The 21,309-nt window shown below is 42.9% G+C and overlaps 3 protein-coding genes across 6 annotated transcripts in view; 1 reads left to right on the top strand and 2 right to left on the bottom strand.

The window, feature by feature from the left end:
* Positions 1–5,619: 5,619 nt before the first annotated feature.
* Positions 5,620–10,608, bottom strand: mapk15 (mitogen-activated protein kinase 15; the record flags this gene model as incomplete). Its single annotated transcript, XM_061256087.1, has 6 exons — positions 10,174–10,608; positions 9,986–10,078; positions 9,200–9,298; positions 8,992–9,021; positions 8,319–8,409; positions 5,620–5,750 (listed from the first exon to the last, which is right to left on the bottom strand). Coding segments are annotated over exons 2-6 (420 nt in total), but the record flags the coding sequence as incomplete, so codon positions are not given.
* Positions 10,609–13,034: 2,426 nt separating this feature from the next.
* On the bottom strand, positions 13,035–19,879 carry vps28 (VPS28 subunit of ESCRT-I). Of its 3 annotated transcripts, none has more exons than XM_061254110.1 (10): positions 19,806–19,879; positions 19,168–19,222; positions 18,853–18,881; positions 18,666–18,703; positions 17,678–17,767; positions 17,306–17,411; positions 16,977–17,078; positions 16,841–16,894; positions 13,281–13,372; positions 13,035–13,193 (listed from the first exon to the last, which is right to left on the bottom strand). In XM_061254110.1, the coding sequence occupies exons 2-10, from the start codon at positions 19,205–19,207 to the stop codon at positions 13,073–13,075; spliced, it is 672 nt and encodes a 223-aa protein (XP_061110094.1). In that variant the 5' UTR covers positions 19,208–19,222; positions 19,806–19,879; the 3' UTR covers positions 13,035–13,072. The 3 variants fall into 3 exon arrangements, with proteins under 3 accessions (XP_061110094.1, XP_061110096.1, XP_061110095.1); XM_061254112.1 differs by having other exon boundaries at positions 19,180–19,222; positions 19,806–19,838; XM_061254111.1 differs by lacking the exon at positions 19,806–19,879 and adding an exon at positions 19,661–19,765.
* The window catches only part of LOC133136539 (uncharacterized), a 4,098-nt gene continuing 2,660 nt past the window's right edge, over positions 19,872–21,309 (top strand). The window contains exons 1-3 of one of the 2 annotated variants that reach the window (XM_061254107.1): positions 19,872–20,261; positions 20,617–20,752; positions 21,103–21,253. In XM_061254107.1, coding sequence (XP_061110091.1) covers positions 20,666–20,752; positions 21,103–21,253 — 238 coding nt within the window. In that variant the 5' untranslated portion in view covers positions 19,872–20,261; positions 20,617–20,665. Of the gene's footprint in view, positions 20,262–20,570; positions 20,753–21,102; positions 21,254–21,309 lie in introns of both variants that reach the window. The other variant, XM_061254109.1, reaches the window with a different exon arrangement.

Below are 21,309 nucleotides of genomic sequence, written 5' to 3'. Positions count from 1 at the left end.
ACTATTACACACACACACACCATACACACTATTACACACACACACACACACACACCATACACACTATTACACACACACACTCACATCATACACACTATTACACACACACACACATCATACACACTATTACACACACACACACACATCATACACACTATTACACACTCACATCATACACACTATTACACACACACATCATACACACTATTACACACACACACACCATACACACTATTACACACACACACTCACATCATACACACTATTACACACACACACACATCATACACACTATTACACACACACACACATCATACACACTATTACACACTCACATCATACACACTATTACACACACACATCATACACACTATTACACACACACACACCATACACACTATTACACACACACACACCATACACACTATTACACACACAAACTCACATCATACACACTATTACACACACACACTCACATCATACACACTATTACACACACACACACACATCATACACACTATTACACACTCACATCATACACACTATTACACACACACATCATACACACTATTACACACACACACACCATACACACTATTACACACACACACACCATACACACTATTACACACACACACTCACATCATACACACTATTACACACACACACACACACACACCATACACACTATTACACACACTCACATCATACACACTATTACACACACACATCATACACACTATTACACACACACACACACACCATACACACTATTACACACACACACACATCATACACACTATTACACACACACACCATACACACTATTACACACACACACACCATACACACTATTACACACACACACACCATACACACTATTACACACACACACCATACACACTATTACACACACACACACCATACACACTATTACACACAAACACACACACCATACACACTATTACACACACACACCATACACACTATTACACACACACCATACACACTATTACACACACACACCATACACACTATTACACACACACACATCATACACACTATTACACACAAACACACACACACACACACACACACTATTACACACACACACCATACACACTATTACACACACACACCATACACACTATTACACACACACACACATCATACACACTATTACACACACACACACACACACACTATTACACACACACACACACACCATACACACTATTACACACACACACACCATACACACTATTACACACACACACTCACACATACACACTATTACACACACATCATACACACTATTACACACACACATCATACACACTATTACACACACACACACACATACACACTACTACACACACACACACCATACACACTATTACACACACACTCACATCATACACACTATTACACACACACACTCACACATACACACTATTACACACACACACACCATACACACTATTACACACACACACACCATACACACTATTACACACAAACACACACACCATACACACTATTACACGCACACACCATACACACTATTACACACACACCATACACACTATTACACACACACACCATACACACTATTACACACACACACATCATACACACTATTACACACAAACACACACACACACACACACACACTATTACACACACACACCATACACACTATTACACGCACACACCATACACACTATTACACACACACCATACACACTATTACACACACACACCATACACACTATTACACACACACACATCATACACACTATTACACACAAACACACACACACACACACACACACTATTACACACACACACCATACACACTATTACACACACACACACATCATACACACTATTACACACACACACACACACACACACACTATTACACACACACACACACACCATACACACTATTACACACACACACACCATACACACTATTACACACACACACTCACATCATACACACTATTACACACACATCATACACACTATTACACACACACATCATACACACTATTACACACACACACACACCATACACACTACTACACACACACACACCATACACACTATTACACACACACTCACATCATACACACTATTACACACACACACTCACATCATACACACTATTACACACACACACACCATACACACTATTACACACACACTCACATCATACACACTATTACACACACACATCATACACACTATTACACACACACACACATCATACACACTATTACACACACACATCATACACACTATTACACACACACACACACACACACCATACATACTATTACACACACACATCATACACACACACTATTACACACACACACACATCATACACACTATTACACACACACATCATACACACTATTACACACAAACACACACACACACACTATTACACACACACACACCATACACACTATTACACAAACACACACATCATACACACTATTACACACACACACACACACACACTATTACACACACACACACACACACCATACACACTATTACACACACACACACCATACACATTATTACACACACACACTCACATCATACACACTATTACACACACATCATACACACTATTACACACACACATCATACACACTATTACACACACACACACACCATACACACTATTACACACACACACACACCATACACACTATTACACACACACACTCACATCATACACACTATTACACACACACACTCACATCATACACACTATTACACACACACACACACACACACCATACACACTATTACACACACACACTCACATCATACACACTATTACACACACACACACCATACACACTATTACACACACACTCACATCATACACACTATTACACACACACATCATACACACTATTACACACACACACACACACATCATACACACTATTACACACACACATCATACACACTATTATACACACACACACACCATACACACTATTACACACACACATCATACACACACACTATTACACACACACACATCATACACACTATTACACACACACACCATACACACTATTACACACACACACACACACACACCATACACACTATTACACACACACACACACACCATACACACTATTACACGCACACACCATACACACTATTACACACACACCATACACACTATTACACACACACACCATACACACTATTACACACACACACACATCATACACACTATTACACACACACACACACACACACACACACTATTACACACACACACCATACACACTATTACACACACACACTATTACACACATCATACACACTATTACACACACACACACCATACACACTATTATACACACACACACCATACACACTATTACACACACACATCATACACACTATTATACACACACATCATACACACTATTATACACACACACACCATACACACTATTACACACACACATCATACACACTATTATACACACACACACCATACACACTATTACACACACACACATCATACACACTATTATACACACACATCATACACACTATTATACACACACACACACCATACACACTATTACACACACAAATCATACACACTATTATACACACACACCATACACACTATTACACACACACACACACCATACACATTACACACACACACTATTACACACACACACACCATACACACTATTACACACACACATCATACACACTATTATACACACACATCATACACACTATTATACACACACATCATACACACTATTACACACACACAGCATACACATTACACACACACACACTATTACACACACACACCATACACACTATTACACACACACACACCATACACACTATTATACACACACACACACACTATTACACACACACACCATACACACTATTACACACACACACCATACACACTATTACACACACACACCATACACACTATTACACACACACACACCATACACACTATTATACACACACACCATACACACTATTATACACATACACACATCATACACATCATGCACACTATTAGACACACACATCATACACACTATTATACACATACCCACATCATACACACACATCATACACACTATTACACAAACACACACTATTACACACACACGTCATACAAATTATTACACAAACACACACACACACCCCATACACACTATCACACTCACACACACACTATTACACAAACATACACACACCATACACACTGTTACACACACACATCATACACACTATTACACACACACATGATACACACTATTACACACACACACACAGACACCATACACACATCATACACACTATTACACAAACACACACACACACACACACCATACACACTATTACACACACACCCCATACACACTATTACACACACACACACATCATACACACTATTATACACACACACACACCATACACACTATTACACACACACATCATACACACTATTATACACACACATCATACACACTATTATACACACACACCATACACACTATTACACACACACATCATACACACTATTATACACACACACACCATACACACTATTACACACACACATCATACACACTATTATACACACACATCATACACACTATTATACACACACACACCATACACACTATTACACACACACATCATACACACTATTATACACACACACACCATACACACTATTACACACACACATCATACACACTATTACACACACACACACACCATACACATTACACACACACACTATTACACACACACACACACACACCATACACATTACACACACACACACATCATACACACTATTATACACACACATCATACACACTATTACACACACACACACCATACACATTACACACACACACTATTACACACACACACCATACACACTATTACACACACACACACCATACACATTACACACACACACACACACACCATACACACTATTATACACACACACCATACACACTATTACACACACACACCATACACACTATTATACACACACATCATACACACTATTATACACACACATCATGCACACTATTATACACACACACCATACACATCATGCACACTATTATACACATACACACATCATACACATCATACACACTATTATACACATACCCACATCATACACACTATTACACAAACACACACTATTACACACACACGTCATACAAATTATTACACAAACACACACACACAGACACACACCCCATACACACACACACACACACACACACCATACAAATTATTACATAAACACACACACACACACACCCCATACACACTATCACACTCACACACACACTATTACACAAACATACACACACCATACACACTGTTACACACACACATCATACACACTATTACACACACACATGATACACACTATTACACACACACACACAGACACCATACACACTCATTACACACATACACAAACACACACACACACACACACACACATTATACACACACACAGTAAAGATGTGCATTTGGCAGTACCTTCTGATCCCTGTGAATGACGTTTCCTGAGTGCAGGTACTTGGTGGCGGTGAGGATCTGGTAAATGACGTATCGCTTATGAATATCCTTCAGCAGGGTCCCCTTCTTAATGACCGCATGTAGATCCGTCTCTATGGGAAACCCTCAGCCAATCAGACACCAGGAACAACCAGCACAGCCCACACAGCAGCCAATCACACAAATTCTTTGATGCCAATTTAATGCTCCAAAAAAGGCATGTGTTACAGTTTTATTGGATTGCTTAAACAAAAGTAACACACAGTTAGTGAAACCTTCCACTCCACAGAGTGAAAGTTCAGCCCAGATCTGGAACTAGAAGCACGTTCTCAGCCTCACACTTTTAGCAAAACTCAACACACAGTGATTTGCAAAACATTAAACAAACTTCTCTACATTAGACACATAGATCTAACATGGTGTCACTTCTTTGCCATTTCTAAACACTACCTCCGGAAATACCACACCCATGAACCAATAATCAAACACGGCCATCAGGTGTGCAGACACTCAGGTGCTTAATTGTAAACTCATCAATCAAGCGTAAGCACTAGAAAAGCCAACAGGTGAGTGTACCTGGTCTCTAACCAAAACCACACCCAAATGGAAGGGAACGTAGCAAGAGTGAGGATGAGAGGGGGACAATGTGGAGGAAGAGGGGCAGGGAGAGGAGGAAGAGGAGCAAGAGGAGCAGGATGAGGAGGAAGAGGTGCAGGGGGAGGAGGAAGAGGAGCAGGGGAGGAGGAAGAGGAGCAGGGTGTAGAAGAGGAGCAGGATGAGGAGGAAGAGGTGCAGGGGGAGGAGGAAGAGGAGCAGGGAGAGGAAGAGGAGCAGGGGAGGAGGAAGAGGAGCAGGGTGTAGAAGAGGAGCAGGGGAGGAGGAAGAGGAGCAGGGAGAGGAAGAGGAGCAGGGGAGGAGGAAGAGGAGCAGGGTGTAGAAGAGGAGCAGGGGAGGAGGAAGAGGTGCAGGGAGAGGAGGAAGAGGAGCAAGAGGAGCAGGATGAGGAGGAAGAGGTGCAGGGGGAGGAGGAAGAGGAGCAGGGGAGGAGGAAGAGGAGCAGGGTGTAGAAGAGGAGCAGGGGAGGAGGAAGAGGAGCAGGGTGTAGAAGGGGAGCAGGATGAGGAGGAAGAGGAGCAGGGGGAGGAAGCGGTAGACCTGGAGGAGGATGAAGAAGACGAGGGTTAGGGTTAGACCAAATTTATCAAATGACATTTGAGCGACATTGGTTGGCCATGTTGTGTGAGCTGCAATTGTACAAAATGTACCGCCATGCCAACCTGGATCCTTACAACACAGCTCACATTCACATCTTTAGACAAACCACACAACACCGTCATAGCCGGACAGCAGATGAGATACATCGTCTGGACAATGTTTCATTCCACCGATCTGCTCTGGTCCAAAACTGGTTTCCTCAGCATCCACCATTTTCTGTCCACCATACTCTCCCTTCCTCAACCCCATTCAGCATGGCGGTGGAAGGTGTACGATCTCCAGCCCTATGTCAGGGTGCACCTCATTGAAGCCATGGAGGAGGCCTGCAACCAAATTGATGCAGGGCCTGTGCAGGGATGGATTCGCCATGCAAGGAGATTCATCCTCGCTGTCTGGCCAGAGAGAACTTTGCCTGTGATGTGGCCGAGGTACTATGGCCAGATCCAGCTCAGCCAAGAGAAGATAAGGCCAAGAGATGATAAGGCGAAGGGATTTTGTCTCCACAAATGTTGACTGTGGTGTTCTGATTGTAAAATACTAGTGTGCATCTTGCACTGACAATGTGTAGAAATAAATATGTACATTAGTGTGGATACTGGTCTTGTGTGTTGTGTTTGGTCAATATATTCATGTCATTTACTCTAACAATATTTCTGAAGGTCAAACCCAAACTATATCATTAGAAAAGTAGAAATGTTGAAAGTGTTTTAGATTGAGCACAGCAGTGTGAAACTGATTCAAACAGAAACGGTTCATATGAAACGCGTGCCATACGGTGACAAAATTGGGTTTTTATAAATTATTGTACAGTTTTGAGGGAGGAGTTTCATTACATCTGAGGTGTTCTGCTACTTGTGTGTGTGGTTGTGTGAATGTGCATTGTGTTTTGACAAAATGGGCCCAATTTAGGGTTTCCAAAATTGTGTTTAAGCAATCAAAAAAACTGTAATGCATTACCATTGAGGGAGGGTGGACACTTTATTGACAGGTGTGAATATTATTTTTCGAAGTACCCCTGTAGCCAAACATGCTCTGTAATCCCATAGAGTGTCTTACCCATGTACTCAAACTCCCATAGTGTCTTACCCATGTACTCAAACTCCCATAGAGTGTCTTACCCATGTACTCAAACACCCATAGAGTGTCTTACCTATGTACTCAAAGTCCCATAGTGTCTTACCCATGTACTCAAACTCCCATAGAGTGTCTTACCCATGTACTCAAACACCCATAGAGTGTCTTACCTATGTACTCAAAGTCCCATAGTGTCTTACCCATGTACTCAAACTCACACAGAGTGTCTTACCCATGTACTCAAACTCCCATAGAGTGTCTTACCCATGTACTCAAACTCCCATAGAGTGTCTTACCCATGTACTCAAACTCCCACAGAGTGTCTTACCCATGTACTCAAACTCCCATAGAGTGTCTTACCCATGTACTCAAACTCCCACAGAGTGTCTTACCCATGTACTCAAACACCAGATAGATGTCCTTGTCGTTCTGAGCCCGAATGACGTTGAGCAGTTTGATGATGTTGTGATGATCTCCAAACTCCTGGAGTGATAACATCCAGGCTGACTTTACTGCCTTTGATTATCTCACAACCATAAAACAAAATAATCCAACATGCATCTCCTTTACAAAAGTTTCAGCAATGTGAGAAACACACACACCCTCTTGAGGAGAGCTACAGTGTGTGTGTGTGTGTGCACATGTGTGTGTGTGTGTGTGTGTGTGTGTGTGTGTGTGTGTATGTGTGTGTGCACATGTGTGTGTGTGTGTGTATGTGTGCGTGTGTATGTATGTGTGCCTTTGTGTGTGTGTATGTGTGTGTGTGTGTATGCACGTGTGTGTGTGTGTGTGTGTGCGTGTATGTGTGTGTGTGTGCACGTGTGTGTATGTGTGTGTGCGCATGTGTGTGTGTGTGTATGTGTGTATGTGTGTGTGTGTGTGTGTGTGTGTGCATGTGTACGTGTGTGTATGTGTTTGTGCGCATGTGTGCGCGTGTGTGTGTGTGTGTATGTATGTGTGTCTATGTGTGTGTGTGTGTGTGTGTATGTATGCATGTCTATGTGTGTGTGTGTGTGTGTGTGTGTGTGTATGTATGCATGTCTATGTGTGTGTGTAGATTCTTACCTGAAGGAACATGATCTCTCTGAATGTCCTCTGTAGAATTAACCACAAGAGCCAATCAGAGAACAGTAACAGTAAAAAAAGGCCAATCAGAGAACAGTAACAGTAAAAAAAGGCCAATCAGAGAACAGTAACAGTAAAAAAAGGCCAATCAGAGAACAGTAACAGTAAAAAAAGGCCAATCAGAGAACAGTGTTTAGGGCTGTGTGACCTGAGCATCAGTCCTGTTCCTGAAAGCATCGAAGATCTTCTTCACAGCAACAACCTCCCCAGTTCTCCGGTCCACCGCCTTCCAGACGATGCCATAGGCCTGCACAAGCCATAGCAACAACAACAACAACAACTCTCAACAGGAACAACAACAACAACAACAACAACAACAACAACTCTGCATATCGCTTTTCATAACATCATGCTCAAAGTGCTTTCCAAAACAATAGAAAAAAGAGTGTCTGTGTGCGTGTCAGTGTGTTGTGTGCGTGAGTGTGTGTGCGCGTGTGCATGTGTCTGTGTGTGTGTGTCTGTGTGTGTGTGTGTGTGTGTGTGCGTGTCAGTGTGTGTGTGTGTGTCTGTATGTGTCAGTGTGCATGAGTGTGTGTGCGTGTATGTGTGAGTGAGAATGTGAGTATGTGTGTGACTGTGCATGAACGTGTGTGCATGTGAGTGTGCATGTGTGTATGTGCGAGTGTGCATGTGTGTGCATGTCAGTGAGTGTGCATGTCTGTGTGCATGCTGCGATCTTGCAATACTGCATCAAAACACAATTAATACTATACAATGATTGAATAATTGAAACAAATTCAAATAATTGAAAGTCAGGAAAAAAACTCAACTTTATTTCAGTCCCATGTGACCAGGCCTCTCGGAGGATCATCCAAAAACTGAATCACTACACGCGTATATACAGGCCAGTTTTCATCTCACTAGTCATTTTCGAAATTAGACAGTGCTGTAGAATTAATAAGCACTTAATATAATAACAGAAATGTATACTCACCCCTTTCCCCAATCTTTTCTTTATGTCATACTTCTGCGAGATGTGATCTTCAACTTCAGAGATGTTCATTTTGTAATTTATCTAAGACTACAACTGAGATAATGCACGACAGAACATAATATAGTTACAATCAAATTGGATGGAAGAACGAATGTTCTATCCATTAACTGACTATATGAATAATATACCTTATTAATTAAGAGGAAACAGAAGATACATTATTTCAGTCTTTCCTCGGAAAAGCTACGCAGCCACGCCGCAGTCGGTCCAGCGCCCCTTGCCCGGTAAAGATTGCACAAACCGGGTCTCCAGATTTCGTCACAGACTGACTAAATCAGACTGCAAGCGGATGAAAGCTCACTTTGTGTTTGCCAGTTCCAGTTACTTTGGCAACCCCCAATTGCTGCACTGACCTTCTAAGTTTTAGTTGCTTAGTCAGTTCGTAAACTGTCTTTCAAGCGATCTATTCTTAACCCCGTCATTGATATAATTCTATTAGGCTTCATTATTTGTCGTACTATCCCAAACTTTCTCCCACCAGATCGATCCAAGTATTTATTTTAAACTCTCGCCCGATATGTGCATGTTCAGATCTTGTAGTCCGAGTCCTCCGATTGCGTTGGTTGCAAACAGTCAGCTTCTGTTAGCTTTGTGAGTCCTCCGTCGTCCTGGAGACGCTTGTAACACGACAGACCTGTTCGGCGCAGTCTATTCTCGCAGCTTTAACCCGCGTGTAAGGATGCCCTCTTCTTTATAATGCAGGTGAGTGAGTTAATTTACTTAAGCAGGTGAACCGGTTAAAGAAGACGGTCTAGCGCCCTGATATTCAAACTAATAACAGATTACTCAATTGGTTCGTGGATATCGAAATGAATTCCCTGGGGAGCAGTGTACGTTTTAGTAGTTTCCTTTCAACCAGCTCCCGGTTAAAGGTACACTAGGTAAGATGTTTGTGTCAAAACATTGTTACAACACCATTGTAAATCCCGTCCTATCATTGAAAAAGCTCCACTGACATGTTGACTCGCCCTCTGTGTTTATAGTCCTTACATTTCAAAATATGCAGTTGACGGCAGGCACTCTGTACCAAAATATCGTACAGCTGTACAATAATTGAAGCTCATTGGTTGAAAATTGGTTCTAATTACCACAGCCAATGGCGTTTCAACGGCGTTCACAGAGAGTCGTGGGATAAACAGTGTTGTTGCGTTTGAGAATGTGGATTCTTTACCCAATAAATGACTTAAATAAGCCACTGGTGCAGAGAACACCCTGAAAAAACCTGTAGACACTGCGGCCCTCCAGGACCGGAGCTAAACCTGCAGACACTGCGGCCCTCCAGGACCGGAGCTAAACCTGCAGACACTGCGGCCCTCCAGGACCGGAGTTAAACCCGCAGACACTGCGGCCCTCCAGGACCGGAGTTAAACCCGCAGACACTGCGGCCCTCCAGGACCGGAGTTAAACCCGCAGACACTGCGGCCCTCCAGGACTGGAGTTAAACCCGCAGACACTGTGGCCCTCCAGGACTGGAGTTAAACCTGTAGACACTGCGGCCCTCCAGGACTGGAGTTAAACCCGCAGACACTGTGGCCCTCCAGGACTGGAGTTAAACCTGCAGACACTGCGGCCCTCCAGGACTGGAGTTAAACCCGCAGACACTGCGGCCCTCCAGGACCGGAGTTAAACCTGTAGACACTGTGGCCCTCCAGGACTGGAGCTAAACCTGCAGACACTGTGGCCCTCCAGGACTGGAGCTAAACCTGTAGACACTGCGGCCCTCCAGGACTGGAGTTAAACCTGCAGACACTGCGGCCCTCCAGGACTGGAGCTAAACCTGTAGACACTGTGGCCCTCCAGGACTGGAGCTAAACCTGTAGACACTGTGGCCCTCCAGGACTGGAGCTAAACCTGCAGACACTGTGGCCCTCCAGGACTGGAGTTAAACCCGTAGACACTGCAGCCCTCCAGGACTGGAGTTAAACCTGCAGACACTGCGGCCCTCCAGGACTGGAGCTAAACCTGTAGACACTGTGGCCCTCCAGGACTGGAGCTAAACCTGTAGACACTGTGGCCCTCCAGGACTGGAGCTAAACCTGCAGACACTGCGGCCCTCCAGGACTGGAGTCTGACCCAAGCTCTGTGTAATGACAGAAAATACTCCAAATGGTGATGAGGACTCATTTCATGTTTTGACCAACATGCGTCTCAGTGCATTACTAACTGGGCCCTGCAGACCAGGGACGCACAGCAAGGGCCGAGTTCTGCTGTAAATGATGAAATCAGATCTTGTCTGTTTCAATAATCACTAGCTCCATCTGCAGACTGCAAGTGTATGCTAAAGAACTTACTGTGTCCAAGTACAGGAGTGAACCAGCATAGTTTATAGGAGCTGTCAAAAAATAAAAATAAATAAATCTGACACACGTACAAGGAAAGGGTTTTAGTAGTTTTTATTTCTAAAAAGAGGTTACATGCATTTTCATGAACTTTAATTATTTACAAAGAAGGTAAAATAAATACAGAAGTGAGAAGGTGAGAGAGACTCCATGACGTCAGCTCATTAATATTCTGCTCATAAACACTAACTAAACACATCATTAAAACACAAAAATGTGTGTCCTTTTCCTCAAGGCCTGATTGGTCCAAACATTTCTGAGCTTGTGTTGGGACCAGGGGAAATGATGTACACGGTTATGATCGAAAACATACAGAATAGTCACTTGATTAATATACTACATGGAGTAAATTAAAGATTTACAAATACATTTCCCCCAAAGTACTTTCTCATTTCCCCAACAGTTTCCGGTGATTTAGGTTCTTTGAAGTAAAACTAAAAAAGCAGAAAGATTACAGCTGAACCAGGTCCATGACATCACCATTATACCCACAATGCTCTGGGCTGTGTGGAAGATGCTCATTGGAGGAATTAAAGCCCAGGTCATAAAATTCAACCTAAGGCCACACGTCCGCCGCACTGGATTACAGAACAGAAACTATAATTTCCCCACCCTTACACCCTGCCCCCACTCCCCACCCCCACCCCCACACAGGAGAAATGTGCAGAAGAGGAGGACCTCCAGACTTTCAGGAGGCGTGCAGGAAGCGGTTAAATGCATTATACGCAGACTCCAGATCAAACAGCATCTGCCGAACCTGAGAGTCATCCAGCTCATCAGAGGCTGACATAGTGCTGAGAGTGGATAACCTGGACAGAGAGAGAGACATTAACACTGCACTGAGAGAGAGAGAGAGAGAGACATTAGTGTATGTGTGTGTAAATATTTGTACGTACCACAGACTGACTTTGTCCTTGGCCTCACACTCTGGGGGCATGTTGCTCATCCTGTTCATCGTCTCCATCAGCTCCCTGAGGTCCGGCTGGATCTGACCAATCAGAGCAGTGCACGATCACATGACTGTCTGACACAGCCTCAACACAAACACTACTGTAATGTCAGTCACACAGCCTGAACACAAACACTACTGTAATGTATCAGTCACACAGCCTGAACACAAACACTACTGTAATGTATCAGTCACACAGCCTGAACACAAACACTACTGTAATGTATCAGTCACACAGCCTGAACACAAACACTACTGTAATGTATCAGTGACACAGCCTGAACACAAACACTACTGTAATGTATCAGTCACACAGCCTGAACACAAACACTACGGTAATGCATCAGTGACACAGCCTGCACAAACACTACTGTAATGCATCAGTGACACAGCCTGAACACAAACACTACTGTAATGCATCAGTGACACAGCCTGAACACAAACACTACTGTAATGCATCAGTGACACAGCCTGAACACAAACACTACTGTAATGGAGCAGTGACACAGCCTGAACATAAACACTACTGTAATGCATCAGTGACACAGCCTGAACACAAACACTACTGTAATGTATCAGTGACACAGCCCGAACACAAACACTACTGTAATGCATCAGTGACACAGCCTGAACACAAACACTACTGTAATGCATCAGTGACACAGCCTGAACACAAACACTACTGTAATGTATCAGTGACACAGCCTGAACACAAACACTACTGTAATGTATCAGTGACACCGCCTGAACACAAACACTACTGTAATGTATCAGTGACACAGCCCGAACACGAACACTACTGTAATGTATCAGTGACACAGCCTGAACACAAACACTACTGTAATGTATCAGTGACACAGCCTGAACACAAACACTACTGTAATGTATCAGTGACACAGCCTGAACACAAACACTACTGTAATGTATCAGTGACACAGCCTGAACACAAACACTACTGTAATGCATCAGTGACACCGCCTGAACACAAACACTACTGTAATGCATCAGTGACACAGCCTGAACACAAACACTACTGTAATGCATCAGTGACACAGCCTGAACACAAACACTACTGTAATGCATCAGTGACACAGCCTGAACACAAACACTACTGTAATGCATCAGTGACACAGCCTGAACACAAACACTACTGTAATGTATCAGTGACACAGCCTGAACACAAACACTACTGTAATGTATCAGTGACACCGCCTGAACACAAACACTACTGTAATGTATCAGTGACACAGCCCGAACACGAACACTACTGTAATGTATCAGTGACACAGCCTGAACACAAACACTACTGTAATGTATCAGTGACACAGCCTGAACACAAACACTACTGTAATGTATCAGTGACACAGCCTGAACACAAACACTACTGTAATGTATCAGTGACACAGCCTGAACACAAACACTACTGTAATGCATCAGTGACACCGCCTGAACACAAACACTACTGTAATGCATCAGTGACACAGCCTGAACACAAACACTACTGTAATGCATCAGTGACACCGCCTGAACACAAACACTACTGTAATGTATCAGTGACACAGCCTGAACACGAACACTACTGTAATGTATCAGTGACACAGCCCGAACACAAACACTACTGTAATGCATCAGTGACACCGCCTGAACACAAACACTACTGTAATGTATCAGTGACACAGCCTGCACAAACACTACTGTAATGTATCAGTGACACAGCCCGAACACAAACACTACTGTAATGTATCAGTGACACAGCCCGAACACAAACACTACTGTAATGTATCAGTGACACAGCCCGAACACAAACACTACTGTAATGTATCAGTGACACAGCCCGAACACAAACACTACTGTAATGTATCAGTGACACAGCCCGAACACAAACACTACTGTAATGTATCAGTGACACAGCCTGAACACAAACACTACTGTAATGCATCAGTGACACAGCCCGAACACAAACACTACTGTAATGTATCAGTGACACAGCCCGAACACAAACACTACTGTAATGTATCAGTGACACAGCCTGAACACAAACACTACTGTAATGTATCAGTGACACAGCCTGAACACAAACACTACTGTAATGTATCAGTGACACAGCCTGAACACAAACACTACTGTAATGTATCAGTGACACAGCCTGAACACAAACACTACTGTAATGTATCAGTGACACAGCCTGAACACAAACACTACTGTAATGCATCAGTGACACAGCCTGAACACAAACACTACTGTAATGTATCAGTGACACAGCCTGAACACAAACACTACTGTAATGTATCAGTGACACAGCCTGAACACAAACACTACTGTAATGTATCAGTGACACAGCCTGAACACAAACACTACTGTAATGTATCAGTGACACAGCCTAAACACAAACACTACTGTAATGTATCAGTGACACAGCCTGAACACAAACACTACTGTAATGCATCAGTGACACAGCCTGAACACAAACACTACTGTAATGTATCAGTGACACAGCCTGAACACAAACACTACTGTAATGCATCAGTGACACAGCCTGAACACAAACACTACTGTAATGTATCAGTGACACAGCCTGAACACAAACACTACTGTAATGTATCAGTGACACAGCCTGAACACAAACACTACTGTAATGTATCAGTGACACAGCCTGAACACAAACACTACTGTAATGTATCAGTGACACAGCCTGAACAGTTAATTTATCACAGGGGCATTACTCGGCCCGACACACAGAGTGGGTTATTGCTTTTATAAAGCAGTTACCAAGTATGAACATATAGATACAACCCAATTAAAAGCATTTTTTATTAAGATGTAAATTATTCTGGTTTACAAGAAAATATTTCCCTGCCAGACAGGGAAATATGTTAGGTGTAACACCTATACAGGTGTAAGGGCAGGTGTAACACCTATACAGGTGTAAGGGCAGGTGTAACACCTATACAGGTGTAAGGGCAGGTGTAACATGTATACAGGTGTAAGGGCAGGTGTAACATGTATACAGGTGTAACTCGTATACAGGTGTAAGGGCAGGTGTAACTCATATACAGGTGTAAGGGCAGGTGTAACACGTATACAGGTGAAAGGGCAGGTGTAACACGTATACAGGTGTAACACGTATACAGGTGTAAGGGCAGGTGTAACACGTATACAGGTGAAAGGGCAGGTGTAACTCGTATACAGGTGAAAGGGCAGGTGTAACTCGTATACAGGTGTAAGGGCAGGTGTAAAACTCGTATACAGGTGTAAGGGCAGGTGTAACTCGTATACAGGTGTAACTCGTATACAGGTGAAAGGGCAGGTGTAACAGGTATACAGGTGTAACAGGTATACAGGTGAAAGGGCAGGTGTAACACTTATACAGGTTAAAGGGCAGGTGTAACTCGTATACAGGTGAAAGGGCAGGTGTAACTCGTATACAGGTGAAAGGGCATGTGTAACACGTATACAGGTGTAAGGGCAGGTGTAACTCGTATACAGGTGTAAGAGCAGGTGTATTACCTCATCCATAGCCCTGATCTCCAGACGCAGCTTATCCATAACTGTGATGAAAAGCTACAGGAAAGCAAGAGAGCAAACATGAGACTCTCACACTCACTCACACAGAGGAACAGGCACAAGGACTGAAGTCACTCACAGAAACAATGTCAGCGATGCATCGGTTCAGGTTGCCTTTGTCATCCTTGATGGTGATTGGTCGATCCTCTTTGATCCTCTCCATGGCAAGAGGACAGTCAAGCTGAAATCATACATTCCTTACAACATCCCATCTTACAGCATACATTCCTCACAACATCCCATCTTACCATCTTACAGCATACATTCCTCACAACATCCCATCTTACCATCTTACAGCATACATTCCTCACAACATCCCATCTTACAGCATACATTCCTCACAACATCCCATCAGCATCATCACCAGCATGCAGTACGCGTCCATATGCATTGATGTGTGTGACTCACTCTGTACTTTCGGCAGAAGTCATCGATAGAGCCCACGTCGGATCCCTGGACCTGTTTGAAAGCAGCTTTATACTGAACCAGCAGCCTGGAGCAGGCCCCAGTGTACCTGTACAACACACATTAATCAACCAATCAGTACCCGTGTACCCATACAACGCACATCAATCAACCAATCAGGACCCATGTACCTACACAACACACATCAATCAACCAATAAGCACCTATGGAATTAACCAATCAATATGGACACCTGTCAATCAAGACAGACACCTGCCATTAACAAATTTGTACTAACACAACAGTCAATCACACAATCAGCACTGCCGCAAACACACACACACACGTTGACATAAACAGACAGGGGCTACTCACTCATTGGGCGTCACGCAGTCTTTGATGTAAGCTTTCTCCAGCGCCTGCAGGGTCTTCACCACAGCAAATAACTCAGCCATGTTATCATACCTGCCAAAACACAGCGCTACCGTTATCATACCTGCCAAAACACAGCGCTACCGTTATCATACCTGCCAAAACACAGCGCTACCGTTATCATACCTGCCAAAACACAGCGCTAATGTTATCATACCGGCCAAAACACAGCACTAATGTTATCATACCTGCCAAAACACAGCGCTACTGTTATCATACCTGCCAAAACACAGCGCTACTGTTATCATACCTGCCAAAACACAGCGCTACTGTTATCATACCTGCCAAAACACAGCGCTACTGTTATCATACCGGCCAAAACACAGCACTAATGTTATCATACCTGCCAAAACACAGCGCTACTGTTATCATACCTGCCAAAACACAGCGCTACTGTTATCATACCTGCCAGAACACAGCGCTAATGTTATCATACCTGCCAGAACACAGCACTAATGTTATCATACCTGCCAGAACACAGCACTAATGTTATCATACCTGCCAGAACACAGCACTAATGTTATCATACCGGCCAACACAGCGCTACTGTTATCATACCGGCCAAAACACAGCACTAATGTTATCATACCTGTCAAAACCGAGCGCTAATGTTATCATACCTGCCAGAACACAGCGCTAATGTTATCATACCTGCCAGAACACAGCACTAATGTTATCATACCTGCCAGAACACAGCACTAATGTTATCATACCTGCCAGAACACAGCACTAATGTTATCATACCTGCCAGAACACAGCACTAATGTTATCATACCTGCCAGAACACGGCACTACTGTTATCCTACCTACCAGAACACAGCGCTAATGTTATCCTACCTGCCAGAACACGGCGCTAATGTTATCACACCTGCCAGAACACAGCACTAATGTTATCACACCTGCCAGAACATTGCATTTCAGGAGCACTTACTTTTCCCTTTCTCTTGCATTTTTGTACAGCTTCACTTCCTGCATAAAAGAAAAAATATATAATTATGTAATAAAGTGCACAGGGCTTTAAAAACTTTCGCCCAGAGAATACATGACAATGGCTTGCTCTTTAAGAGAGAGAGAGAAACACACACACACACACACACAGGTCACAAGAAAGGACTTACTTCATAGAGTTCAGGTTTATTGGCAGGGACTAAAATTAGAAAAAATATCAGAAAACATATGAAATCTCCATTTCAATCATATTAAGTTTTGTTTGTTTTAAGATTAATTTATATTCATATACATTACATTAAGATTTACATACACTTTTTTTACAGTAAATTATTTTATTTTGAAAAGGTTTGTTCATTCAGATTATTTTGCTATTGATATATCACAAGTTAAGCGCACTCGAGTCAAATATTGTAGAAATTAAATGAGGAACCATTATGTACATGTGACCTTTTTATTATTCAGGTTGAAGAAAGTAAACTCACCTCCGCCCATACCTGCGCTGACCGGAATTCCGTGAAACATGGTGACGCAGCCAAACTGTGAAACAAAAATGAATCAGAGGATGTCTGACGCTGGTTGAACACCAGCAAAGTACAGATCTCCTATTAATAGTTTCCATTATTACAAATCTACATTCACACAGTCCGTACATGATCCACAGTCCCGTGTCCCCTCTCCAACAGAAACCAACAGAATAATCATTTGAAACTAGGTCAGCAGTGACATGGCAATCTCACTGCAACGTTAGCCAACTACAAATGTCTTTACGACATGGTTTTATGGCCAGATAAATTAATAACGTTAGGTAGCGACATTCTTAATTATAAACAAAAGCTAAAAAGGGTTTATTATAAAACAGGAGAATGAACATAACACGGTATCTGAACACCAGTGTCTTAGTTGTGGATTATCTTTGACTACCTTTAAACGAAAGTAGCTAAGTTAGCCTGCCTGCTAATAATAGCTAATACTAACTGCTTAGCATCTGTAAAACGTTTTGTTGATCGTGACGCAGATTTAACGAAACGTCTCTGTGCTGTCTTTCGGTAAATACATATTCTGGCGAGCCAATTATTCCACAAACGTTCTACTTTAAACGGATAAATAATGACAGACTCACCTCTTGTCCAATTTTAATATAACCACAAACACAACCCGTCACCTAAATACATCACTTCCTGCCGTTCATAAGCTGTCTAGTGGTGTGCCTGTTTTATCGTCAATGTTTTAATGATTTTAAAATGCGTATTTAAGCTGGAATTCAGAGAAGTCGGTTTCAATATCGATACTTTAAACACAAAAGTTTGCAGTATAATTGTCGTGGTAAATTACGTCGGCTAGGCTTCGGTTCATTATTCTGAACAGGCGCAATATGAACAGCTGTAGGAGAACTCTCCTGGCGGGAATGATGTAAATCTCCAGAAGGCAGTGTAGTTACTGTTAGATTCATATTTAACAACGAATTTTTATTGAAATAAATCGTTGCTGTGTTTGCTAAAGATAAAGTTAAGAAAGAAGAAGAAAAAGAAGAAGAAGAAGAAGCAGTTTCCGCTCTTCAAAGCAGGAAAACTTCAAAGTAAGCGGAGGACCAGAGTCTTTTTTACTCGGCAAGCGGGATATAACTTGGTTAACTTCAGCCTAGCTAGCTAACTAGCAAACCGACTGGTTATTTTGTAGCTATGGGTTGTTTATTAGACTACATTAATTATTTTTTAAGCACAAACCATTTTCAAAATTGATTGAAGCGCTTGTTTAGATCTATTGTGATAGGCTATACGTTTTAGTGTGTTATGTATCCGTATGAATCATTTTCAACTTTTGTTACTTTTCTGGTGCAAGGCTTTGGACGGCTTAATTTGCATCACGTGATCTGTTCAAATGGCAGGTGCTCCCGCGAGCCAAGCTCTAACTCGCTTCCCCGTTAACCGCAGGAGCGAGCGAGCGAACGTGAGGCTCGTGTTTCTGAGATTCGTGTGGATAATGAAGACTCCCAGGCGCCCGGGCAGCGTACAGCACGACTGCGGCGTGTGGCTGGACACCGCACACCTCAGGAGGAGGGGGAAACCGGTGAGGGCGAGATCCGCGCACTTGCCTTCTGCTGAGTATAGTTGTAGAGTATATTGGATGAGAAAGTTAAGTAGGCTAATGTTCTCTAAATGTAGTATACTTAAAATCCAAAGATGATGTCCTTATTTCCTGGGTTTTGCTGAGTATATTTCCCAAGCATAGGTTTCATTATTATTGTTATGCAAAATATTGTTTGCATACTAATAATGCACTCTAATAGTATTAGTAGACAGCGCATATTTTGAGGAAACTGTTGTTAGGAGGCTGATTGGGATACAGCCCTGGATGGAGGTAGTGTGATTTGGGCCTGGTTCTGGTTTCTCTGGTGAAGGCAGTGTCCTGTGCGCCAGGTCCGGCTGCCCCGCTCCATCTCCCAGCTGCTGAACCCGCTGGCGCCCCCTACAGGCTACAGCATTCCTGCGGCCCTGAGCTTCACACAGACCAGGCTGCGGCATCACACGCAGAGCTCCATCAGCGCCTTCCTGTCCCCACGTCTCCATGGTAACGCTGCCCTGGGGCTTTCAGGCCAGATGCACAGTACAGGCCTGGCATCTACT

Source organism: Conger conger, chromosome 9, assembly GCF_963514075.1.
Source record: "Conger conger chromosome 9, fConCon1.1, whole genome shotgun sequence".
Lineage (NCBI taxonomy): Eukaryota > Metazoa > Chordata > Actinopteri > Anguilliformes > Congridae > Conger > Conger conger.
This window is presented reverse-complemented; position numbering and strand designations above follow the sequence as displayed.

Bases quoted from the DNA above. Each gene is read 5' to 3' on its own strand.
- vps28 (XM_061254110.1), bottom strand. From the start codon at position 19,207: ATGTTTCACGGAATTCCGGTCAGCGCAGGTATGGGCGGAG. The intron at 18,882-19,167 runs GTGAGTTTACTT...TTCTAATTTTAG, and splicing joins CAGCGCAGGTATGGGCGGAG to TCCCTGCCAATAAACCTGAA. The intron at 13,194-13,280 runs GTACGTACAAAT...CTCTCTGTCCAG, and splicing joins AAGGACAAAGTCAGTCTGTG to GTTATCCACTCTCAGCACTA.